General features: G+C 41.9%; 1 protein-coding gene across 5 annotated transcripts in view; it reads left to right on the plus strand.

Annotated features, from left to right (window-relative positions):
• PM20D2 (peptidase M20 domain containing 2) overlaps positions 1-27234 on the plus strand; it is a 66743-nt gene that overhangs the window by 22772 nt on the left and 16737 nt on the right. Inside the window, exons 6-8 of one of the 5 annotated variants that reach the window (XM_073336709.1) lie at positions 1017-1124; positions 2630-2739; positions 7566-7701. In XM_073336709.1, the coding sequence (XP_073192810.1) occupies positions 1017-1124; positions 2630-2739; positions 7566-7619 (272 nt within the window). In that variant the 3' untranslated portion in view covers positions 7620-7701. Of the gene's footprint in view, positions 1-1016; positions 1125-2629; positions 2740-7565; positions 8162-9931; positions 13455-27234 lie in introns of those variants that run through there. The other 4 variants (XM_073336706.1, XM_073336704.1, XM_073336711.2 and 1 more) reach the window with 4 other exon arrangements.

Consider the following 27234-nt stretch of genomic DNA (forward strand, 5'->3'; position numbering starts at 1 on the left):
GAGAGAACCCTTTATTTAATCTGTCATAAAAGACAAATTTTCTAATTCCAGTCACAGTGATAAGAGTGAGCAGTGAGTTCTAATAAGAATTCCTCTTTTTTGCAAATTCTTCCCAAAACCTCATTCTCACCAGTGGGAAAACTAGACTCCATATATGGATAGGACATGTCATTCAGCAAGTAGGAAACACTTCATAAGATCAGTATGAAGGGAATCCCATTTCCAATCAGCACCTGTCTAAATCGCTTATGCTGTGTATTGAGATACTATGCTTACCTCAAGATGTTGGAACTCTTGTGTCGAGCGGTGAGACCTCACTGCTGGCATGTGTCTAATGTTCCCATTGTAAAAATCTACAGGACTGCTATGTGGCATCTTTACAAAACATTAATCTACAAAACATTAATCTGACCTTACTTTCCGAGGGCTCTTCTGTAATCCTTGTTTCACTAGAATTCCTCAGCCTTACTTTGAGTTGTACAGTTAGCTTAGACTCCCACAAATGAGAATAGATAGAAGCCACACCAAAGAAATTGCTGCTTACTGTGGTATCAAGTTCTTCAAGAATGTTGCGTTAGTATATTCACACTTGAGGGATGGCACCAACTTGGTGCTACTGTTTTCTAGAAGGCTTCCAAAGCTCAGCAACTAGCAGATCTCTGCAAGTGCCTAATTGTGGGCACAGAGCCTTGGGCAGAGTGGTTCTAGAATGCTCGTATATCTCCAGTCATCTCAAATCCTGCCACTAACCCCAAGGAGGAACAGATCTCTCTAAATCTTTGCACTTACTGATCTGTGTTAACTTGTTCCATGTGCACTTCTGTTAAATAGAAGTGCAAAATCAAGCTAGTATTGACTCTGCTTTGTTAGTAACATGACCAGATATGATGATCTAGACAGTGATACTGTACTGTTTTACTACAGTTCAGGTGTGTATCCCAGATTTTTTTTAATTGTCTTAAAAGATGTACATTATAATACTTGTTCACTGAGCAAGCTTCATTGTCTCTTCGTAGGTTCCACTGACTTTGGGAATGTTACATATGTGGTTCCTGGAATTCATCCCTATTTCTACATTGGCTCAGATGCATTGAATCATACTGAGCCATACACTGCAGCTTCAGGTAATTGTTTTTGAAGTGAACAGGGCTCTAATTTATAGGTGTTCTTTGAAACTTTAAATATAGAAGAATATCCACTAACACTTTGATTAAAGCGACATTCAGTAAAGTACTAGTCCTTAAATATGCCTCATACGGTTTTGAAGAATGTCATCCTATTTTACTTTCTCTCCTATAAAAGGTTGCCTTTATAAGCAAATAAGTAGTAAATGTTGCGTTATAGGATAGAAATTGAACAACTATTAACTAGCTTGCTAGAAATTGTTTGAAACTAATGTACACAGATTTAAGTAACTGATAAGAGGGTCTATATAAAACATTGGTTTTGATCAGTTAGTATTTACTATAAATTAACCAACAGTAATCCACCAAAATACAAACACTTGGAAGAGCTGGAGATGCAGAAGATTAAGTGCTTGTCAAGTTGGGCACTGGTTTTGAATCCTGCTATGGTAAGCCTGTAAAGTTCTAGGTGCTCAGGTATTACAGTGATCACATAATAAGTACATAGATAGCAATGGTATTTATTCAGTAAGTATTTCAAAAATTGACTGTATGCTCTTAAAAAAATCAGATGGGATCAAAGAGCTAAACAGTTGTTCCTCAATCAAAATTGTAACTTTTAAAGGCTGAAACAGCCATAGAAACTAAAATTGGCTGGAGAATACTTTTCATATTTTCCAAATTGAAAACTGAGTGGTGGTAGGTGTCCCATATTTAAGGTTGAAGCTAGCTTCCTGTTAGAAGCCTGACTCTCTTTCAAGTTTGTGCACACAGTTATTCAGAAAGAAATCTGATCTTCCTGAAATTGTACATGTTGCATCTTAATTTTCTGGGAAGCTTAGTTGAAAATCAGGAAAGGAATTTTTAAGTTAAGATGGTCTGAAAAAATACCCAAGGTTAACTTTTTTGAAAACTCTTTAAATTGAAGTTTCTCTGATACGGCTTAGTCTAAAAATCTCCTTTTTGTTTGGGCTCCCTGAGATGCTTTTCAGTATTTTTGAGAGGGTTAGCGCATGATGCTTAAGAAATTTTTGCCCTAGCTTAAAATGTCTTAATCTTTTCTGTTGCTGGCTGGGTTTTTGAAACCAGGCTAGATGCTCTGGTTCTGACTCACTGTATGTTAGCAGCATTGCCACCCTAGCCATTCCAGTCATTTGTCAAACCGTAACTTAAACTTCTTCAAATGCTGGTCCCTATGTGTATTCCACACGTGGGCATGCGTGCTCCCGAGACCAGGAAAATCTTGCAAACAGTATCCGTTGGTCCGCATCTTTGCCCTAGTTCTCCTCTTGCTCTGCACCAAGAATGTAAGGGGAAGTGCGGACCAACTGCCTCTCAGTTTCTTCTTCCTGCTGCATGGCCTGAGTCAAAATCCTCCAGTGTCCAAAGGTATCTTTGCATCAAGTTTGTCTTCATCTCTGTGAATATAGTTAGTGATTTTTTTTGTATAGTTAGTGTAGCTTATTTTACTCACCCCAGTGACCTTATTTTGTCTCCCCTTTCAGGAATAGGACTCTGCCAGGAATTCTGGGATTTGAAAACTGTCTCCTGCCCCTGCTATGTCCCATTCAGTGCTGCCTTTTCTGCCTTGGAGAGAGGCTCATATCTCTGCCAAGTACAGTATCTGTTGCCCAGCCCCACCCTGAGGAGAGAATAGCATTCAGACCGAGGAAATACCTCATGGAGGGGGAGGGAACCATGAGACCCCAGTCAGATCCAGGCCAGGGAGTCTGCCTCCTCTACATCATCTGGAGACCTCAAGCAGTGCCCCTCTGAGCGTGAGCTCTCAAGCAAAGCCTGTGTCAAGGTTCTTCCCCCACTCTGAACTCTAGGGTACAGATGTGGGGACCTGCATGAAAACCTCCTAAGCTTAGTTTCACCAGCTTAGGTTAAAACTTCCCCAAGGTACAAATTAATTTTATCCTTTGTCCCTGGATCTCCACTGCCACCACCAAACTCCAACTGTGTTTACTGGGAATCATAGTTTGGACACGTCTTTCCCCCCCAAAAATCCTCCCAACCCTTGCTGGGAAAGGTTTGGTAAAAATCCTCACCAATTTGCATAGGTGACCACAGACCCAAACCCTTGGATCTGAGAACAATGAAAAAGCATTCAGTTTCCTTACAAGAAGACTTTTAATAGAAGGAAAGAAATCACCTCTGTAAAATCAGGATGGTAGATACCTTACAGGGTAATTAGATTCAAAACATAGAGAATCCCTCTAGGCAAAACCTTAAGTTACAAAAAAGACACACAGACAGGAATAGTCATTCTATTCAGCACAGTTCTTTTCTCAGCCATTTAAAGAAATCCTAATCTAACACATACCAAGCTAGATTACTTACTAAAGTTCTAAGACTCCATTCCTGGTCTATCCCCAGCAAAAGCATCACACAGACACAGACCCTTTGTTTCTCTCCCTCCTCCCAGCTTTTGAAAGTATCTTGTCTCCTCATTGGTCATTTTGGTCAGGCTTTAGCTTCTTAACCCTTTACAGGTGAGAGGATTTTTCCTCCGGCCAGGAGGGATTTTCAAGGGACTTACCCTTCCCTTTATATTTATGACAGCCTGGCTTAAAGACACATTATTTCAGGCTTCTCACAGGTATATAAACAGGTCCCCCTCTAATCCAGTATCCAGGAGAAGGGATTTTTTCTTTCTTTTTTTTTTTTTTTTACTTCAAGTTGGGTGAATCTTTGTTTGCAGGTCCCAAGAATTTAAGTTGGCCTAGGCCTTCCAACCATGAAGGGAAAGCGCACCAGAGCAAAGCCAGTACCAGTGCCGACTGCAACCTCTAAGTCGAAGGACCATCAACTGCCAATACCAATGAAGAGCTCCAGACAGGACTCTCTACTCAGCAGTACCCAGGCAGTCCCAAAAAGACACACCGTATCTGTAATGGCACTGGATCTGGCAGAATGACAACCGGGACACCTTGTACTCCAGGAAGAACTGTGACATATGCTACCACAAAGGATATCTTAATCTTCCTGGTCCTCCAATCTCCTCTACTTTCAAGCCTGGTCCTTATGAATTACATATTTATCCCAGAAGACGAGGTTCAGGTCAACACCTGAAGACATCACTCCCCTATTTCATCCACAAGCTGGAATTTACTCCCAGTATCAGTGGGAGTAAACCACTGGGGCTAGATCTGGTTGTCTTGTTGGCTGAATCAGATGCCTAAGACTAACAGTCAACTCCTCAACTTAGGGAGGTTAGCACAGACAGGGCTTCCAAGAGAATGTGCGTACCCAGTGCCCTAGGGTGCACCCCCCACCAACCTTTGACCCTTCAGATTGGCCCTATTGGGAACTCTGGGACCCTTATGCACAGTACCCCACATCCATGTGCTCTACCAGAGACTCACACTGTCCCTTTCTTTTGGAGGACAGCAGCCAGCTCTGCAGGATACGTGGAAGAGGAAGACTATGAATTAGATCCACCGTGCGGTACCCCCAAGTATATTATCTTCCTCACCGGATGAGGCAATTGCCCCATCTTCAGCCCCCTCCAGTGACCATAGGCAATAACAAGAACTATTGCAAGAGTGGCAGCAGAGCTTCAAATTCTGTTAAGGAAGTTCAGGATACTCAGCCCAAGCTCTTGAGCATTCAGCAGCTCACCAGACCCAATTGGGTAGCACTCCCAGCAAATGAGGTCATTCTGGAACCAGTTGGAGTGGTATGGCATGCACCTGCAACATGTACCTCTATTCCTAAAATGGCTAAGAAGCACGACTGTGTCTGCGAAATGAGCAGAAATCTTGTTCACTCACCCTGACCCCAAACTCTCTAGTAGTACAAGCAGTTATGGAAAGATAAAGGCAGCAACACCCCAGGGCTACTCCTTCCAATAAGGGAGCTAAACATCTTAACCTTCTGGGGAAGAAGGTATTGACATCCACCAGCCTCCTATTCAAGATTTCTAACTACCAGGCCCTGTTAGCGAAATGATTTTTATGAACTGTTCAGTTACTAGATTTCAAAGATGAAACTCCTCAGGAGAGGGCTCAATTCCCCAGCCCTTTGTTGAGGAAGGTAGACGTGTGTCTGAAACCTCTCATTCTGCAGTGGATGCAGCTGATACCTCCTCAAAATCTATAACTGCAATAGTAATGCTGTGGGAGTCATGGCTCCACTTTTCAGGATTCCCAAGGGAGGTTCAGAATAGCATAGAGGACTTGTCCTTTGAAACCAATCTCTTCAATGAGAAAACAGATGAGTCTTTACACTTTTTAAAAAAAAACAAAAAAACCCACACACTCCAGGTCAACCTTTTCTTCCCTGGGCACCTATATTCCGGCTCTGAAGGGGAATCACCGCAAACAATCATATAAGCCAAAAGCTCTTCCACAGACTTTCTACCACCAGTGACCCTACAAACCACCTTGCAAGTGACAAAAGGGTCCAGAGGCCAAGATAGGCAGGAAACAAGGAAATAAAATGCCAAAACAGTTAAGGCAGAGTTAAGATTCAATTGCATCATTTATCTGTATGCATTCCAGCATGGACCCTTCAAAGCTTTTTATAAAAACGGAGTGGCAGAGAGGAGGGTGGAGCTGGTGATGTGTGCAGCTGGATGCGCAGGGCTGGGAATGTGGGGCAGAGCACTCTACTGCATTTACTGTTAGATGTAGCTGTACTGAACGGTGGAGGGATTAGCTGGAGCAGGTTGGCACAGCTGTCACTGTGATATGTAGAATAGTGCCTGTGTACCTTGAGGGATCGACTGAGCCTCATTTAGTTCTGAGTTTTCTAGGCTGCGCTAGTAGCAGTGACCCCCAGTGGTTTTATCGTGGGGATTGTCAACATGGGGGGTTCTGGCATATGTGACTCTAGGGCTTAGTGAAGGCAGTGTGTCAGAAGGAGCCCTCTGGGCAAGGGTGAAGGAGTGGTAACGTTTGTCACCCAAGCTAAAACTGAGTTTTTTGCCTTAGCCAAAATGTCCTACAGTTGTCATGTGTTCTGGTTTCAACCCATTCTGGATACAGTGAGTGTGTGTGTGTGTGTGTTGGGATGTCACTTGAGGACAGCGGAGTTAAGGATGCATTGCAGTAGTGGCATGTACTGTAAACGTCTATTTTCTGCTTTTCAGGTTTAAAGTTGTCACCCCACATTCTAGAAGGGTCGGAGGCCCCACTGGGCAGCTTCAGCTCCTTTAATGAAGTGTTTGGGCATTTATTTTTAAAGCTGTTTTGCTCTCTGCTTTATTGTGGAGCTTATCATAAACCCTCTCCAATCCCTTCTGCCTAGCTTCCTGTTACAGGTTTTAAAAAAAAAATACACGTACTGACAGGATTATATGGCAGTGGGAAATAGACGGGATCTCTCAATTGTTCATTTCCAGGCATTTTACGTTTGTACTTTTCTACAAATAGGACTTTCTGTAAAACAAGGAATACTAGTTTTAGTTAGATTTTGCTAAGACCTTGACTTTTTTAAGGTTGTTCTATTTCCAATAATATTAATATATTTGAATGCGGATGATACTAAACTGGGAGGAGTGGTAGATACGCTGGAGGGGAGGGATAGGATACAGAAGGACCTAGACAAATTGGAGGATTGGGCCAAAAGAAATCTGATGAGGTTCAATAAGGATAAGTGCAGGGTCCTGCACTTAGGACGGAAGAACCCAATGCACAGCTACAGACTAGGGACCGAATGGCTAGGCAGCAGTTCTGCGGAAAAGGACCTAGGGGTGACAGTGGACGAGAAGCTGGATATGAGTCAGCAGTGTGCCCTTGTTGCCAAGAAGGCCAATGGCATTTTGGGATGTATAAGTAGGGGCATAGCGAGCAGATCGAGGGACGTGATCGTTCCCCTCTATTCGACATTGGTGAGGCCTCATCTGGAGTACTGTGTCCAGTTTTGGGTCCCACACTTCAAGAAGGATGTGGATAAATTGGAGAGAGTCCAGCGAAGGGCAACAAAAATGATTAGGGGACTGGAACACATGAGTTATGAGGAGAGGCTGAGGGAGCTGGGATTGTTTAGCCTGCAGAAGAGAAGAATGAGGGGGGATTTGATAGCTGCTTTCAACTACCTGAAAGGGGGTTCCAAAGAGGATGGCTCTAGACTGTTCTCAATGGTAGCAGATGACAGAACGAGGAGTAATGGTCTCAAGTTGCAGTGGGGGAGGTTTAGATTGGATATTAGGAAAAACTTTTTCACTAAGAGGGTGGTGAAACACTGGAATGCGTTACCTAGGGAGGTGGTAGAATCTCCTTCCTTAGAGGTTTTTAAGGTCAGGCTTGACAAAGCCCTGGCTGGGATGATTTAACTGGGAATTGGTCCTGCTTTGAGCAGGGGGTTGGACTAGATGACCTTCTGGGGTCCCTTCCAACCCTGATATTCTATGATTCTATGAATGCCTTGCTGTTATACAGATTTTTGGTGGCTAAATTTTTAACCTGAAGTGGTGTTTTGGTTTTACCACAGGGTCTCAAGAAGCACAGTTCTACACTCTGCGTGCAGCAAAAGCTTTGGCAATGACTGCACTAGATGTTATCTTCAAGGCAGACCTGTTGGAAAAAGTCAGAGAAGACTTCAGACAAATGACACTAAAAGAGGAAGGCCACTTAAATGTAAGGGAACAAGGCAAAGAATCTGGCACCGGGGCAGTGTGTGCAACACGTTAAACAAAACTAAAGCCTAAATACTTTCATGTTAATGGAATAAATGTTCTACTTGAATCCTAAAGGAGGCAGGACAGATTTCTCAGCGGGAGGAAGGTTGATTTTTTTTTTTGCTGTTTTTTTTTAAGAGGGATGTAGGGAAACCAAATGATCTCATTACTTTCAAAAATATTTCCTCTTTAAAAATAACTACGTAGTTTGTAATTTTGCATGCTATAAAATGATGCATGCTTTTTGAGTCTGGGTGGTTGATCCATAGTGACAGACAATTGGTTGAATGCTTTTGCACAGTAGTTCAGTCTACAGCTACAACATCCACATTTGGGGGTAAGATGGCAGAACCATATAGAAAAACTCACCTATTAAAATATCCTAAATACATTGACCTGTCATGGTAAACCTTTTGTGGGGAAGGACTGGAGGAGCCATATGTTAAAATCTGTACAAGATGTATAACAATCCCATCCCCTAGCCAAAGTACAAACTTTCAGGGGAAAGTAACATACCAGAGGGTAAATCTGTACACTTGCACCAAAATAGGGTGCCTAAAATAAAATTCTAAATACTTATGTAGATGCCTAAATTGGTAGCCTTATTTTTCAGTGGTGCTATGCTCCTAGCATCTCCCACGGAACTAATTGGAACTGCATGCTTCCAAAAATCAGGGCTTGCTCATAGGAGTTCAACTTAGGACTTGTCTGCAGGAGAAAGCTGCACCTGTTTAAAGGTGTCAAATTTTTTTTAAAGCCAATTCAGTTAGACTAGTACAAAAGGTTTCATAAACACTCCTTGTATTTTGGTTTAACTTAAGTTTAATAATCTGTTTAAGCCAAACCAAAATAAGTGTCCACACAAGATTTTGCTTAAGTTGGTTTAAAACCATCTGCCGTTTTCTCAAACCCAGCATCAAGTTTATTTTTTAAAAAAAAATTATTTATTTTAAGTCTTCACCCTGGTGCTGTCATACAGAACTAGTCTCCCCAGCTCTCCTTCCTGTCAGTTTCCAGTCACGTGTCATTGAAAGACTAGAATTCAACACTAATGTAACGAAGCAAAGAGAACAGCTGTGCAAAATGGAATGTATCTGAAAGACTAATTATTACATGTCTGACTTTGAGAATTTTTTTTTCCTAATGTTGGACAATGGACTTACTCTTTTATATTCCCCATGTACTTAGTTTCTCTGGTAAATCATAGAACAGTGATTGTCTGTTCAGGACTTTCTGGAAAACATTATACAAAATTAAATCACAGAACTTTTGTATTCAAAATGCTGCATGTAAGTGTTTGATACCGTTTAAAGCCAACTGGAAGCTAAGTCCCATACAATTGCATAGCAAATGAACATTTTCATAATCATCTTGTTTAAAAGTTACTTAATAAATCTACCACGTTTTCTTCCTAGAGCAACTTCAGTACCTCTGCTGATCTTACACATTATAATGCAAAACTTCAGTATAATATTTACATTCTCTAGTCTAGAGTACATGCATTCTTTTCCCTTTGATCTTTCAGAAATTACATTTTAGGCTACACTATACAATAGTAGGCCCTGGATTTCTTCAGAGCTTTATAAAAAAAATATTGTAGTATCTTTGGATAACTACTAACACTTCAGTCACGGTCATCAATAGTCCATGGATCCTTTTAGCTAACAGTATTTGTCCTTGGATTAATAGAAGACTGATTCTTCATCTTATAGCCAATTAAGATCTTGCTGGTATCCAAGATTTTACAGGTTTTGGATCAGCAGATAAAAATAGTGGTTTCCCTGAAGTTCTTCAAGAATCCGTAAGCCCCACTGTGTCAGATAAGGATGTACAAACCCTCATCTCACAGCATTCCCTTTGTTCAGATGGAGAGAATCCCAGCCCAAACCAGTTAACAGTTAAACATAAATGTCTATATTGTCTGTAGCCTTTAGAGATGACAATGCTGCTCTCCCACTTGGTTCATAAAATGCACCCTGATGGGACCATATGCTCTAACTGGAGGTTTCCTTAATGGATAAAACTGAAACCACTCTCCTGGATCAAAATTGTTTAAAGTATTGGGGAGGCAGCCGTGACAGCAGATTTATCTTGTGGTCTTGTGCTGATCAACTGGAAAGGAAAAAGGTTCAAGGAAGTCCTAGATTTATAATATCTTGCCCCTTGAATCTTGGCTCAGATGTCTACATGGAAAACTATTCCTGTAGTGGAGACTTCTGATAAAACTTCAGTGTGGGGGGAAGAAAAACCTAATGAGAATGCCAGCTGACCATCACACCCTTCTTCTGGATGTTTCTGGCCCCTTCTAGGTGAGTTACCTTACACAGTTTTCTGCATGTGTGCAGAGACATGATTCAAACAAATCCCTGTCTCCTTCTCACTGCTTCTCTCCTGATTAGAGAGGAAAAAATTAAAAATGCTACAGTGTAAAGCATGTGGAGTATCCTAGCTCTGTGTGCCCAAACCTTTGAAGTCAGAAGCCTGTCCTGACACTTTTATTAAATTTATTAAATTTTATTAATAAACTTTTATTAAAAGGGAATGCTGTGAGATGAGGGTTTATTAAATTAATGCTTTAAATTCAGGATCAAAAAAGAGTGGAAGATGACTAAGGGAGGAATTTCATGTTCAGATACAAACTGTTTTGATATTAGCACACTCATGAAATTTAAGACTGAAAAGCAGGTTTATTGCATTTACTTTAACTGAGTTTTTCTCAAGTATAAAAATTCTAAGAGAAACCCACAGAAAATAGTAAATGAAGTAGAGCTATGTGTATTCCTCCAAAGCACCCAATTATCCTCTTTGAAGTGGTGTTTTAGCAGCACAAGTGCTGTTTTCTAACCAAGTGCAAAGTAGGAATATTACTGGGATATGGAAAAATTCTGATCTAGGTCTCCCTCAGTCTCACTGGGTGATGCTGTTTTGCTTTAATTAAATATTAATTGGAGCAGAGATTTACAATGACTATAGCCCAGGGGTTAGAGTGCTCACCTGAGTGGGAACAGATCCTTGTTTAAATCCCTGCTCCTCAGGCAGTGGGGACTTCAACTGGGGTAGTCTCCCACATCCTGGCTGAGTACCCTAACCACTTGGCTAAAGATAAGGGAGGTGGATGCCTTTTCTTTCCCCTACCCTCCCAGCTGTTTTGTGTGAAGTTAAATGGCCTCTGAGCACATCTACTGGATTGGGTCCCATATACAACTTAGGTGCCCAATGCCTATCTCACTTCTGGTTCATGGGTAACTATATGGCTTAGATGGGATATTAGACATCAGGATGCCTCAGTGAAGCAGCAGTGTGCATGCCCAGATGCAGAAACATAGGCACCAGGGAATTTTCACTACAAAAACTTAGATGCTGAGCAAGTTTAGGCACCTACGGGGTTTTGTGGTTCACAGTGGTCATTGACTACCTATCCTCTGTGGCTATTCTTACATACATCATACAAACTTTTGTGAGAGGAACAGACTGATCCAAAGTCAGTTCAGAACCGGACACTAAGCTAAGTATGTCCATGATAGAGAACTAAATATCAAAGCTAGCTGGCATGTAGTATGCTACTGTGTTTTCTTTTGCATCGGTCTTTGTTAAATTTTGTCCAAAAGTTCCCTAATAGGGTTTCTTTTCAGTATTGATGCATCAGCCCAGAGATGAGTAGTACAATTTTTCCTGTATTTTATATGGTCCTGTGGCTTCTAAAGTTAGTTTGTGAAAAGTTTTTGTTTTTACTTTCAGTGCATTTGTATGGTTTTTCTCTGGTGTAGAATCTTTGTTTATAGTATTGAGCTTTTCTTCATGGTTTTTTTTTTTTCCTACTCCCCTCCTGTGTCAGCTATCTAATGTTTGTCTTGTATGATTTTTTTCCTCCAATGCACTACATAGATTTTGATTTTTCTCAGATAGGAATATCCTGATGCAAATTTTCTTCATTATGTTACATGAATGTCCCATCTTCAAAGACCTCTGTATTCCCCAACTTCTTTTCTAGAAGAGCTATGGAAGTTAGTGTCATTCTGTGGTAGACTTTTTTTCTGTCCTTTGCAGCTAGGACTGCAAAGAACGGAAACTTTATCTCAGAAGTTTCAATAAAGGATCTGTTGATCTTTGAGATATGTATGTGACAGGTCAGCTGAGTTCCTTAGAAAGCTTTGGCAGTGTTGCTTCCTTTTCCCTCTTCCTCTAGGATTCATTTTACAGGTTTTGGCCCAAAGGCATGCATCTGGGATCCAGGTGCTGCTACTAACCCATGTTAATGGGAGCATCTCATCAGATTAGCCCATTAAGGCAACTGTGTAAAGAGAAAGGGTGGATGTAGCTATGCTACTGGTTGATGTTGACAGCCTTGTTTGGTGTTTTGGCCCTTCTCAAAGTTGAGGAAGGGCAAAATAAATAGACTTTAATCTTTACCTAATTATCTGGAACGCTGCTGTGATACATAAAAGCCAACCTGCTTGTGCAGGCCCTCTGACAATATGGTTCCTTTCTTTCCCAAACAGATAGCTGTCGGGCTGAATAATTTGTGAAGCCTCTTTTACTTTGAATTCTTAAAATATTTTTTTATTCTCTCTGGCTGTCTCACATCAACACTTGTGTCCCAAAGTGGATGTAGTTAATGCTGTAGAATAATCATAGTCAACATGCTATACAAAAGTCAGTCAAATGCTAAAATTGCAGATATTTCCATTCATTAACATCTTCATCAAACATGCACCTGTTGACATCTGCTTCATTTGCTGGAATTGGATAGTGACCGTAGTATTCAAAATATTTGATTTTTAATCTTGGGGTACAGGTTTCACTCCTAGCTTATGTAACTTCAGTTTTCTCTGGAAGGCTGTACTGAGCTCCCTGAGTCCTAGAAGTATAGAACTGGAAGGGACCTTGAGAGGTCATCTGGTGCAATCCCCTGCACTGAAAGCAAGTCTATATAATAACTAGACCATTCCTGACAGGTGTTTGTCTAACCTGTTCTTAAAAACCACCAATGATAGAGATTCTACACCCTCTTTAAGCAATTTGTTCCAGTGCTTAACTATCCTGACAGTTAGGAAAAACTTCCTAATGTCAATCCTTAACCTCCCTTGCTGCAATTTAAGCCCATTGCTTCTTGTCCTATTGTTAGAGGTTAATGAGAACATTTTTTCACCCTTCTTGTAATTTATGTACTTCAACTTTTATGTTCTCCCTCAGGCTTCTTCAGACTAAAGAAACCCAATTTTTTCAATCTTCCTTCATAGGTCTTGTTTTCTAGACCTTTAACCATTTTTGTGTTGCTCTCCTCTGGACTTTCTCCAGTTTGTCCACATCCTTCCTGAAGTGTGGTGCCCAGAACTGGAAACAACACTCCAGTTGAGCGCTTAGCGGGGAATAGAGTGAAAGAATTACTACTTGTCTTTCTTGCAACACTCCCTTTACATCCCAGAATGATGTTTGCTTTTTTTTCCCCCCAACAATAATACACTGACTCATATAACCACTTATAAATCTGTTCAGTTACTTTAGAATAATCAAATTAAGATACCAAAGTAGAGTATAAAGGAGGAAAAATCTTCATGCTTTATTGGCCTTCATGGGTTGTTTTTTGTTTGTTTTTGGTGGTATCTCTTTTAGAAATAGTTGTAAGTTGTCACTGAGGTATGAGAGAGAGTGTGGGTGGAAGTAATACCTTTTACTGTACCGACTTCTGTTGGTGAGAGAGACAAGCTTTCGAGCATACCAAGCGCTCTCCCAGATTTGAAGAGCTCAGAGACAAGCTTTTGAGCTTACACAGAGCTCTTCTTCAAGTCTGGGAGAGCGCTTGGTATGCTCGAAAGCTTGTCTCTCTCATCAATAGAAGTCAGTACCGTAAAAGGTATTACCTCATCTACCTGGTCTCTCTAAGGTCCTGGGACCAACACAGCTACAACAACACTGCATACAACAATTGAGGTATATGTAATTCATATGTCTGCTGCCCTATTTTGTGGGTAAGTGGGGGACCTTTTGTTTCAAGTGTTTGACACATTTCACTAACATTGGATTCAAAACCACCTACATTAAACAATGAGTTGCAAAGACAGCGTGATTGTTTCTCCCCTCTGCTCTCCACCAACTGAAGCACAGAATTAAACTTCTAGTTCTTACAGGGATTTATTTGTTCTACCTTCTCTACAGTGGGTTGGGTTCAAACAACCGCTGGTACCCTTTGCAGTTTTAAGCCTTTTTTTGTTCTGCAGACCTGTCGACTCTACTTGAACCTGTAACTTGACCTCATTTTTCTAATTTTGTATGATCTGTACAGAACCAGTTTTCTTTCGGCATTTAGTTCACACAGATTATGATGTTCATTTCCTACTTGTGTGCATCCTATTTTCTGCAGCAATAATAAACCAATTTTGAAAGAATGAATGGACTTCAGGGCAAGTTAAGTGTAGGCCTGATTATTAATCTGTGCACACTTTATCCTGACATGATGCTAATGCACAAATGTAGCAATAACACTTACTTCTAAGCCATCTGCAGAAGTTATTCTCAGAACTTTACATCTGAGCCCCAACATTGCAATATTATGTTTTGATGCTTCCTGGCATTTTGCATTATGATATAGCATTAGTATAGGATGATGTTTGTTTAACATAACATTGCAAACCTTACAAGGCCATTTCAGTATGTGATTTTTGTGGCTCTAACTCCAGTACAATATCTTCTTTTCTTTCCCCTCTCCTGGCAGTTCCTTTAGAAGTGGGGTGGGTGAGGAATATTTCTCCTTCCCCCTCCTCATACTGCTTTTCTACACCTCTGTTTGTTTGTTCCCTGTTTGGGGTGTGTGGGGCAAGGATAATTGTGTTCAGTTATACAATGTGAAGGTTAATTATAGACCAATGCCTAAATTTTTAGAAAATTTTACCCGCCAGGTGGGTGCCCTAAGCTACAGAGTTAATTCTCTTGCCGCCCCAATGAGTGTGCCACTGTGGATAAATATTTAAATACACTCTGGCTGGCTCAATGAGTGACTCTAGCCTGGGGGTTAGACCCAGGGTCCAGCCATCCTGGTCCAATCACTCTATAATACATAGTGGAACAGCTTCAACAGGACAGACTGAGGGAGCCCTTTACACCCCAATCAGACTATCCCATAACTCAGTGGTTAGAGTATGCTCCTGAGAAGTGGGAAACCACAGTTCAAATCCTCTTTTCCCCATTAAGTATGTGTGGAGGGGAACTGAAGGTGGGTTTCCCATATCCCAGTTGAGTGCAGTAGGTGAAAAGTTATAAGGTGGGCTCCTCCTCTTCCAGTTACTTTTGTGTGGAATGAGGCAGGTGCCTAACTCATTCCCACAAGAAATGACTTAGACACCTAAGCCATCTAACTCCAAAAGAAGGGTTCTTTTTCATGGATCACTCACAGATAGGCAGGGTCAACGCCCAACCCTCTCCTTGGCATTTTGCATTGGCGAGCAAAAGTGGCTCCCCACCTAGCCTGCTGACTCTTGTGGGTTACATTCTAAGGTGCCTCTCCCTATTCATTGAATAGGAGCTTTGGCATCTAACTCCGGCTTTGTGGATTGCAGTGTTGTTTCTGTGACTTTTCTTGGCACCTCAAAGTGAGGCATTGCAATGCTCAGAGTCACAGCACCTAAGACCCTTTGTGGATCTGGGCTTAAGTGACCTGGGAGCACAAGTCCAATTGACTTTCAATTACCTGTGCTCTTGAATCACATTGGCATTTTTGAAAATCTCATGTGATGTCTCTTTTCTAGTTTTTTATTGCTATAACTGCTTCCTCTTTTTCCCCCAATTCTCTGTTTACACTTTATTCAAAGTACCCTCAGTTTGAAAAATATTGGAGTATCTTTGGCATAAATATTCAATTATTCAAAATGCATTAGTAGCTGACTGTAATTATTTACTTGAAGTTGAATAAATGTGACACCTAAGTGCAGCATATTTATATTAAGGTTGCAGGATCCATATAAAACTCCTGTGATGAATTTATACCTCTTCATGTCTAATAAGCTGCAGTGCTCTGATAAATATCCATCCTAGAACTTGAGCAAAAGATGTGCCTAGAAAGCAAAGTAGCCTATGAAACACCTCCTAAAGAGAATTCCTCCTTTCATGAAGCTGTTTTTGAGGAAGAGAACCTTTGTATGTTACAAAACAGATACTTCAGCTGGTTAGAAGGGTAGAGTATCCTTTCATCAAAGCTTATTGTATATCAAATAGGCTCTTTACTTGTGTTTTCTAGTAAATCATTGCTGTTCTGCTATCACTATTGTTTTTGACTGTGCAATAGGCTTTTAATGATGTGCAGCGTATTCAGTACATGTTAAATTCTTAAATAAAAATAAATTCGTGTGTTTAGTGGCTACAGTGGTTTGAGTACTTATTGTTTTCAGTTTAATAGCTCAGAATAAAAAACAAAGGTGGCAGATGAATGTAATTAAAATAGTCTTGTACTGTTCTCCTACTGGTCAAGTCCATTGGAATACTTGTTTGGCTAGGTGCTACTGTGCATTTGCTGACTGAGTTTTGGAAGGTAACTGATATACGCCTCCATTCTGTAACAAATATTTTGTGTGGGGGGTAGAGAAAAGGACAAACCACATCTGTTTTAAGCAGGCACTTGCAATGTATGCCTAGCAGCGCTTTGTACCACCATGTTAAGTACAGGTTTTTATTATATCTCTTGCTTTTTTTTGAACTAGGGTCATGCTTTATCTTTAGATATGATCCAGATAAATCAAATGTTTGGCCTGTGGACTGGCTCTGGCCTTCTAGGCCCTCTTTCAGGTCATCATTCTTCAGTGATCCATAGCTGCCTGCCCTGCAGATACCTCAACAGGGCTCAACTTCTCTCCATTCTCTCACCTCTCAGGATAGTGCCCTAACTATTGAGCTACGGGATATTCTGATGTGGGGCTCTCTCAATCTCTCCTGATGAAGCTGTTCCACTGAGGATAAATAATTGAGTCATTGGAGCAGGGGGACTGGACTGGATGCCACCTTCCAGATGGGTGCAGAACCATCAGGCTCCAGAGTCATTTTCTCTCTGTTCCAGTGACTCTAAGTATTTATCCACAGTGGATAGACAACCCAGACTTAGGCATCTATATCCAAGAGAGGGTGGGGCTTAGAGGACCCACCCCTCTCGTCAGTATCTCCCAATGACTATCTTAGACAGCTCTCCACCTAGCGTTTTGGCTTTTGTGAATCGTGTTCTAAGGTACCCCTCTCCCTATTCATTGTATTGAAATATCCGTGCCAAACTCAGGTTTTGTAGCTTACATTGGTGGTGTTGTGATTTTTCTAGGCACCTAAAAGTTAGGTATTGCAACACTCAGCATCACAATATATAGATCCTTTTGTAGATCTGGGCCTCTGCCCAGAATAGGGGCTCATGAGGACTCTGTTCCCCACACGGCTTCACCATCATGGGATGACAAGTGAGAAATCCTTTCCCATGTTCAAAATACTCCTGGTGTGCTGAGAAAAGCCCCAGGAGACGGTACTAGGTCTCCTAAAGCACTCAAATGGCTGCTAGACAGCCTGGAGGAGCAGGCAGGCATTCCCACAAACAGTATATTTGTCCCCTTACCTGTCCTTGGTTGAGTAATCCTCAGAATAAACAGTTTGTTAGCTCACTCCATATAAAGTGCCTAGGGAACTACCATATTCATCTCCCTGCCTGCCCCAAAAAACAAAAATAAACACCCAACCCTGCATGAATCATTATCTTCCCCCTCAAACGATATACTATAGAGTTTCCTCTGAGGACCTCATAAGACCGGTGGATGTTAAACTAAGATTTTATATATAAACAAAGATACTTCATGTGTTTTGGGAACCATAGGTTGGTACAGTAATAGCACCACCCGTGAAACAGTCACACTTTCTAAAGGAGACATCCTTCCAAAAGATTCCAGAGGCCATAAGAGCAAGGACACACTACACAGCAATTTCAAATCTTTGCCTGTAGCAATTTAGAAGGCAAGTATTCCTGACTGAGTAAGGAAAGCCTAGTTGGTGGCAAACAAGTGGCTTGTCTAAGGATACAATCCTTACGGTTAGTTGTGGGTTCACCATCTTATCAACCTTTGGCAGTTGTACATAAAATATTATTTCTTGACAATTTTCCTGTGTCTTCATGTGATGTGTGACAGGAGTAATGATTCAACTCAATAGCTACACGAAGGCATTGCTACACCCATTTATAGCAATAAATCATACCAAACATATATCCTGTAGATCCAGGTTTACAAATGAAAGGCTTTTTAAGGAAACATTTAGAGAAATTAATATCTGAGAATGCAGAGAGGCCTCCTTCCTCACTATCAAATCCAGTTTAGCAATCCTTGCTAATCACAGAAATGGTATTCACGAAGAGACTGTTTCCCTTAGCAAAAGAAAAAATCTAGAAGCGAGGTTCCCAAAGAAGATTTCAATTCCTTTTCTTCCAAAACCAATGAAATTCTCACCATGACAGTAGACAAGTGAGCATTTATATGTAACAGCTAACAATTCCTGTACAAGACTTCCTTTTGACTTACCCTTTCAAGCCAGAGTCTTTAACAGCTGATAGTCATCACAGCAAAGCTCAGGTTGCAAGCTATGCATTCCATGACCTCATCCTAATCAGGGTCTTGTCCAGAGAAACGGATCTACTCATCACTTGAGACCTGTTGGAAAGTATTTATAGCTGCCAGTTGTTGAACATCAAACACTCTATTGCAGAGACCTGCTCTTCCCAGGGTTCAAAATATGCATGGTTCTAGTCATATCTGTACTACTGTAGTAAAGATTTGAAAAGACCCAATACTGCATTGCATCAGTTGTTTCCCAAGAGTCGCCAGCCATAGCCAATTATCTCCATCCGCTAGGATTGCTGGTACCAGACACTGGTATCATCCCCTTAGGAAGATTTTTACAAAACAGGTCTCCAGACATTCCTTATGAGGACATGGAACACTGCTGCCACTGGGCACAATGCAAAATTGGGTGGCATTCCTACCTCATGTCTGAAGGTAGGGAGTAGGTAAGTACAAACATGCTGAATACCAAAACAATTTTCACTCTAGACCTTGCATATGTATTCTGGAAGCAAGCCTTGCAGGCTGGGGAGCATATCACGAAGACAAAACAACCCAGATTTATGGTCCCTCACATAGGAAAAAGGAAAGTATCTAGTTCTCTCAAGATCACACCTTATGTTGTACATATTTCCAAAGTTGGAGTTCACAGGTATGCCCTGGGGGTGGAGAAAAAAACAGGAGCGACCTAGCAGGTTTTCCAGGTGAAGGAGGAGTGATTGTGACTCTTTATGATTGCTTGCTAGCTGTGTGCCTGCTTGATTGAAGTTTATAGTGTGGTCTGTATTGGGGACTGTATCCTGAGCCTACTGGCCTGCTAGGCAAGGTTGAGAGCGCCCTACTGAGGCACTAGTCTGCCATCCTGTGATCCCTAATCCCTTTAAGATGTTTTGACAAAGAGACAGGGCTAACTCAGAGAACAGGGGTTTAAAAAGCCAGCTCCTAAGCAACTAGAGTAGCTAGCAAGTGAACAGGAGTAGGAAATGGGAATTTTGCAAGGGAGTTTCAAGATGGAGCATGAGAGCCAGATGCACCTAACAACCATACTTTGAACTCAGGCTAATAAATTCTGCGCGCACACACACGCAAAAAAAAAACAAACCCAAAGAACAAACAAAACCCTGCAAGTGTAAAAATAATGGCGGCAGAAATCCAGCAGCAGAGTAGGACTGAATGCAGCATGTACAATTACCTGCCTTATGTGCAGATAGCATAGGTGTGCATTTGGTGCAAGCAGCTCATGGCCCTCAGAGACCTCGCACTGAGGATACCCCTCTAGCAGAGAGGATCCCTATTATTAGGAAGAGACAGGTAATAGTAATGGGGGATTCAATTACTGGAAATGTAAACAGTTGTTTGTGATGACTGGGATAACTGCATGGTGAAACAGTTGCAGATCTCTCAAGACCTCTAAATAGATGCATGAGCAGTGCTGGGGAGGAGCCGGTGGTCTTCCTTCTGGCCAGGTCACTATAGTTTGCCCCTTCCAGGTAGCAATGTTCCTCTGGACAAACAGTCTCAGGCAGTTTTCTGATCCACTGCGACTGTACCACTTCCCCAGCGGGTGGTAGGGAACCTCAGGCCTGCCCAGTACTCCAGGATCCAGCCCAGGGACCCTATGTCTAGTAACCAATTACTTGGTTAATACAAAAACCTTAGCTTTAAGTCCCTTAACTCTGTATTTGCTGCCCTTTGGAAAGTGGAAAAGTTCTGTGACCTGCAATGTGAGGAGGTCAGACTAGATGATCTTGATGGTCCCTTCTGGCCTTAAAGTCTATGAGTCTGTGTACTAAGCTACAACCTACTTGGCCTTGAAATTCAATGTATTAATTGCTTTTATGTATTGCTTGCAACAGGTCTAATTCTGATAAATGGTGGAACCTCTGCTACAGGCTGCCCTCACGGCAGGTGTACAGTCTGTGTTCTACCCTTGCTTGGTCTTCACTTCTCCTTGCACTCAATGCTGCCATGTGAGAGAGTATGAGAAAAGTGAGCCTTAGGGACCTGAAGTCTGCTAGTTCCTCAGACCTAAGCAAGATCTTAGATCTGCTCAGTGCAGATTTAGCCATTACTCTCAGACATGAGGCAGGTGTCAGAGGAAGTGTGCTGGGACTTGGATTGTTGTGGGGTGATTTTTTTTGATGGAGAAGGGAAATGAGGAGTCAATGTCTTTTCAGCCTCGCTTCCAGTTATTTTACCTGTTTCTCTGACTGGTGCTGCCTCTAGCTACTTCATCCCTGCTGTTCCACCTGAGTCATAATTTAGCAAGCAGTTGCAGTGCCCATCTTGCTAAAAAGTGACAGTTTGTGGCATTGTACATAAGGGCAGCCACGCTTTCAAGATTTTTATTAATTATGTAGCTAGGTGGAAGCCTTCACTTTCTCCTGGCTGTTAATCCAGAAATGTTAACAAGCACAAAAATTACAAGTGAGCAAGTATCAGTCAAAGCTTCTCCCACACACCCCACCAGTGCATTTCAACCCAGATGTAGTGAGACCACTATGAATATGTAGATACACAAACATCCAGTTTTCTTTTAATCTGTATCAGGAGGTCAGCCAAGGATCTAGGCAGATGCTCTACAGTGAAGTAAACAATGTAGCTTAAGGGAAACACAGTTTTCCTTATTTTAGTATCCTTACTGAGTGTTAGAAGAAAATGGCAACCATCTCTACTAGGGCCTGATCTTGTGAGGTGCTCAGCACATTTTTAGATGAAACCTAGTGCTTAGTCTCAGATTACTGAGCATCTTTGACTCCCATTAAAACCAATGAATAGGAGGATATTTAGCCTGTTGCAATATTGAGCATCTGGTAAATCATCAGGAAGTTGGGCTGAATTACATTGTAAAATGTTCTTCTAAACAGTGGGAATGAGGATTAGGACACTCTGATGGGGTGCCACTCACCACATTGGCAACTCTTTAGGATATCTGAGTTCTAGAGTTTAGCTACTTCCCCGATGGTGACTGCAGTCAACTGTCCAGTCACTTTCCTGGTGGCCCCAGCACCTTCTACACCCTCACCTCAGGGCCTCAGCCTGCCAGTCCCAGCAGGCAGCAAGGAGCTTGAGCTCCCTCTCCCTCCATCCCTCCTGACCAGCACTGCTCTGTCTAGGGTGCTACCTTCTATCCACCTGCAAGGCAGCCAGTCTGCCCTCCTTGAGCTCCAGGGTGTAACTGACCCTGCTCTGCCCTGTGTTTCTTTTTATATGGGCCTGATCGGCCCTGATTAGCCATTCCTTGCAGCCTCTCTCTAATTGGCTGCTTCCTGTGAAGCTTCCTTAGGGCTCTATTAGCCCTTTCCCTGCCAGTGTGGGGCAGACGCCCTATCAGACACCTAGACAATCTTGGATGGAAGCTTAATACATCTTCTCACTTATAGTTTCAGTCCAGGCTTCTTATTACAGTCCTGGCTCTGAAGTCCTATGCCCTTTCAAACCACTAGTGTCAATAGGAATTAAGGGCATTCAGGATTAGGTCCTTGAGCAGAAGAGATACTATGCATATTAATAAATTCATGGAGATACAGTGTTAGAATTTTGGGGAGAAAACACACAATGCCATACATATGCAAAGATTTTATTATGAGTTTGAGTTTTCCTAGAAATAAATTAAAAAACAAACAACTATTAGCCTTTATGAAAATGAATGATCTTATGCAAAAATGTACATTGGAAGGTTGAAAACCAAAAAACAACTTTTTTTCTTTTTTTGATTATGAGTCTTAAAATCAAGCGCTGTTCTCATGGAAGAAATATATTTTTATACAATACAAACCAAAAAGGCACTAGAGCTGAAAATATAACCATATAAATAAAGTAGCAATATAAATTCAGATTTGTGATTTGGACAATTTAATTGGAAAGATCCATGATGGGAGAGATTTTCAAAGGCACAAAAGGCAGTTAGGTGTCCTATGAAAATCAGTGTTAGTTGGGTACCTAACTCATTTGTATCCTTGAAAGCCTCCCTCATTACTATGTGGTCAGAGGTCAAAGAATTGTATATTACTATTTGGTGAGCCATTAAAACATTTAAGTAATGGTTCAACAAACAAACCAGTTACTGCTTATGTGTTTAATTACGCTAAAGAATTAAAATATTTGCTGTGTTAAGGTTTTGCAATCCTGCTTACAAAGTGTCAACCTAAGTATTCTAGTTGTAACAATGGAAACAATTGTTCCTGATAACACTGAAGGGCCGAGTACCTTACTGTGCAAGTAATACCGTTGAAATCTATGGGACTCTTTGTGGAGTAAGATACTACAGTATTCTGGTCCTTAGCTTTTCAATTGCTCTCTCAAACGTAACATTTTTCCCTTTGTTCAGTTCAAACTATGTCCTTGTAAGAAAGTAATTTCTTTATTATCCGGGAAAGCTCTTAAGAGTTAATAAGATAGCAAAATAATATATGTATGTATACAATCTGATGTAGAATTTAAACAAAAATCACTGCTGACATACCAGATATGTATCTGTTAGTGACTTTAACATTATACAATTTCTTTTCCTTATACTTGGATGCTGTGGCTCCATTTATCAATGGAGTAGTGCTCCATTTATATTTTTTCAGTTCACAATTTCCTGAAACAGCAAAACTTGTGAACATTTTACAATAGTTATTTAATTTACATATAAAAAATAAACAAGTAACATTGTTCAAACATTTTCTGTGTCTATAACTAATATAGTGCATAGAAGGTCAAAACCAACCAGGCCAAAACAGAGTTCATTGAGGAAAAGATCCAGTGGTCATATAGTGATAGTACAACTACAATACAATCCTGATAGTGGCTACAAGTCCAAAAGACAGGAATGTATGAAACAACATTTTCCCTGCACACACACACAAACCTTTTCTTTTACAATTGTGGTTGCTTTAAATTTCAAGTCCTATTACCCATCCACATTTGCTTATCTACCTACATTTTTAAAGATAACATATAACCAATTAACTGTAAGAAACCTTGAATTATCATTTTTGTAAGGGCCCCAGGTGTGATTGGGGGAAGGGAAGAAAGGTTGGGTCAAATATTGTTATTTACCTAAGCTATTTAGCAGGCGTGACGTTTTCTGCCTGAAAATGCTGGTCATAGACGCACATAAATGTAGGCTTGAGAGGTCATCTTGTCCAGCCCGCCCTTCCGCCTCTCTCCCTGGCAGGAACAAGTATATCTAGACCGACCCTGACAGATATTTGGCAACTTGTTCTTACAACTTCTAAAGACAGGGACTCCACCACCTCCTTGGAAGTACTGGAGTACTTAACAATTCTTACAGTTAGAAAATTTTTCCCTAATATCTAAACCCTTCACTACTTGTGCTATTTTCAGTGGACATGGAGAGCAGTTGATCATTGTCCTCTTTCATAGAATCATAGAATATCAGGGTTGGAAGGGACGTCAGGAGGTCATCTAGTCCAACCCCCTGCTCAAAGCAGGACCAATCCCCAAATAAGTCATCCCAGCCAGGGCTTTGACAAGCCGGGCCTTAAAAACCTCACAGGAAGGAGATTCCATCACCTCCCTCGGTAACCCATTTCAGTGCTTCACTACTCTTTATAACACTCCTTAACATATTTGAAGACTGTTGTAAGTTTCCTCTTCAATCTTATTTTCTCAAGACTAAATATGCCCAGTTCTTTTAACATTTCCTCACAAGTCAGGTTTTCTAAACCTTTTCTCATTTTTGTTGCTCTCCTCTGGGCTTTCTCCAATTTGTCCACATCTTTCATAAAGGGTGGTGTCCAGAATTGGACAGAAGACTCCAGCTGAAGCCTCACCAATGCCAAGTAGAGTGGGACAATTAACTCTCATGTTTCACATATTCTCCAAAATGATGATATCCTTTTTTGCAACTGAATCACATTGTTGGCTTATATTCAGTTTGTGATTCACTATAACTCCCAGATCCTTTTCAACAGTACTATTGCCTAGCCAGCCTTCCCCCATTTTGTATTTGTACATTTCTTTTTTTCAAAGTTAGGTGTAGTATTGTGCACTTGTCTTTATTTTATTTTATCTTGTTGATTTCAGATCAATCTTCCAAGGTCTGTTTGAATTCTAATCCTGTCGTCCAAATGGCTTGCAACCCCTCCCAGCTTAGTGTCTAGTCCATTATCGATGTAATTAATGAAAATATTGAATAGTACCAGACCCAGGACAGACCCCCTCAGGGACCTCACTAGATATGTCCTCCTAGCTTGACAATGAACAATTGACAACTACTCTTGAGTATAGTCTTTCAACCAGTTCTGCACTCATTGCATAGTAGTTTCATCTATATCCCTATTTTGCTTATGGGAATATCACGTGGGACTGTTTCAAAAGCCTTATTAAAATCAGGATACATTGCATCCACTGCTTCCCTTTTTCCATTAGGCCAATAACCCAGTGAAAGATGGAAATTAGGTTGATTTGGCATGATTTGTTCGTGACAAATCCACATGATCGGTGTTGCAGAAACTCTGTCATGTGAATACCATACTGAAATAAATTAGGGGGTGATCTAACTAGATGCTGAGTGCCCTCAAGTCCCCTTATTGAGTGCTTCTCCAATCCTATCCTGTGAGGTGGTGAGCTCTTTCAGCATGCATCACAGGAGGAATTTGAATACTATGGCAATAGGTAGTATGAAAACCTAGCTAGCTAGAGGTGCTCAGAATCTCACTGGGTTTGGCCCTTCATGATGGAAACTCCTTTCCAGGTAAGTTTCAGAGCATTAGTCTTAGTAACTTAGACAGTGGCCCAGATATAAAACCCTTATGATGGCTTTGTTGTTTTTCCTTTTGAGACTTATCCTTTTCTGGTTGCACAAATAACAGACTATTCCCACTGAAACCATTGCTAAGGCGAATTTACCCAGTGCCTGAGTTTGGCCCAGGTGTAACATTTTGCTTGGTGTTTAGAGTGCATGCTGCTTACCAGGAATGGCAAGGTATTGCAATGAGAATCTCTGAGGGAAACTGTTCTTTCATCATTCTCTTTGTCGGTCTGTTTCTCTGTAAAAGGATGGTCTGTCACAATTTCTCTTTAATAGGCAGAAGGGCTTGTTCCCTTCTCTGGTGAATTCAATGGCAAAACTCTCAGGGTATGTCTATACTGCGATAAAAAACCTGTGGCACCAAGTCTCAGGGCCTGGGTCAGCTGACTTCGTCTCCGGCTGCGGGATTGTAAAGTTGCAGCATCACTGTTTGGGCTCAGGCTGGAACCCTGGGCTCTGAAACCCTCCCCTTGTGGGGTCTCAGTGCCCAGGCTCCAGCCCAAGCCTGAACGTCTACACAGCAATTTCGTAGCCCCGCAGCCTGAGCCCTGTGAGCCTGAGTCAGCTGACCCAGGCCAGAGGAGGCAACGCCTGGGGTCTCTTATTGCCCTGTAGATCTACCCAGGTCCACTGAAAGTCTCCTGTACTTTTTTTTTTTCCGAGTATTCTGTTCGTGTTGAAAAAAAATCTCATTTCAGTTAGGAAGATTTGGGTGAATTGCTTAGTACAGGGGTAGGCAAACTATGGCCCGGGGGCCGCATCCGGCCCTCCAGACGTTTTAATCCAGCCCTCAAGCTCCTGCCGGGGAGCAGGGTCAGGGCCTTGCCCCACTCTGTGCAGCTCCCAGAAGCAGCAGCATGCCCCCCTCCAGCTCCTACACGTATGAGCAGCCAGGGGGCTTGGCACACTGCCCCCTCAGCTCCCTTTGGGGAGGAACCGCGGCCAATAAGACCTGCGGGGCAGCGTCTGCGGACAGGGTGCCGCCTGTGGACAGGGCAGTGCACTGAGCCGCCTGACCGTGATGCTGCATAGGAGCTGGAGGGGGGACATGCCACTGCTTCTGGGAGCTGCTTGAGGTAAGCGCTGCCCGGAGCCTGCACCCCTGACCCCCTCCCGTGCCCCAACCCCCTGCCCCAGTCCTGATCCCCCTCCCACCAGCTGAGCCCCTCAGTCCCAGCCCGGATCACCCTTTTGCACTCTCAACCCCTCATCTCCAGCCCCACCCCAGAGCCCACACTCCCAGCCGGAGCCCTCACCTCCCACCTCCCTACATCCCAACCCCCTGCCTCAGTCTGGAGCTCCCTCCCGCACCCTGAACTCTTCATTTCTGGCCCCACCCCAGAGACCGCACCCCCAGCTGGAGCCCTCACCCCCTCCTGCACTCCAACCATCAATTTCGTGAGCATTCATGACCTGCCATACAATTTCCATACCCAGATGTGGCCTTTGGGGTGGGCAAAAAGTTTGCCCACCCCTGGCTTAGTAAATATATACTGATTGGTGTACTTAGAGTGGGTTAATTCAAAGCAGCTTGAAAGCATTTCCTTTCAGGAAGAACAAGAGGGGGCACGGGTGCTGTACAAGACATTAGTACTTGGCTCTTTCAGTTACTCCAATACAGTGCTAACCACAGCATGCATTAACCAGGGGAAGAAAGCTTTAAACAGTGCTTGTAATACCTCTCCTGAAAACGTAAGTACATGCGTAACCTTCCTTGAACTCAATGGAACTGTGTAAGTCAGGAAACTTATGCACATGCTTAAGTATTTGCAGGATCAGGCCATTAGTCTAGGAAAGGTTTCTGAGGCATAAAATGAGTGATGTACCCTATATGAGCAGTTGATGACTATTCTTGCCATCTATTAAAACAAATTAGAGTGGCCCGTGAGGCACAAGAAGGAACATAGTACAGCTTAAAATTAGTATAAAAAATTTTGCAGTGGATCCTAGTTTTTAGTTCAAAGCTGAAGTGTGTATAGAGATGTTTTACAACAGATGGATTTTATATAATCAATGTATCAAAATTCTGACCAGTCAAGTAGCATTAAAATTAAATGTTTCCTCCATTTTCTGTTTATTAGCATGATAGATGTTAATTTTAAACAGGAACACGGTGCAACATGTTGAAACTGACGAGAGAAATAACTG

This window comes from Lepidochelys kempii, chromosome 3, assembly GCF_965140285.1.
Source record: "Lepidochelys kempii isolate rLepKem1 chromosome 3, rLepKem1.hap1, whole genome shotgun sequence".
Classification (NCBI taxonomy): Eukaryota; Metazoa; Chordata; order Testudines; family Cheloniidae; genus Lepidochelys; species Lepidochelys kempii.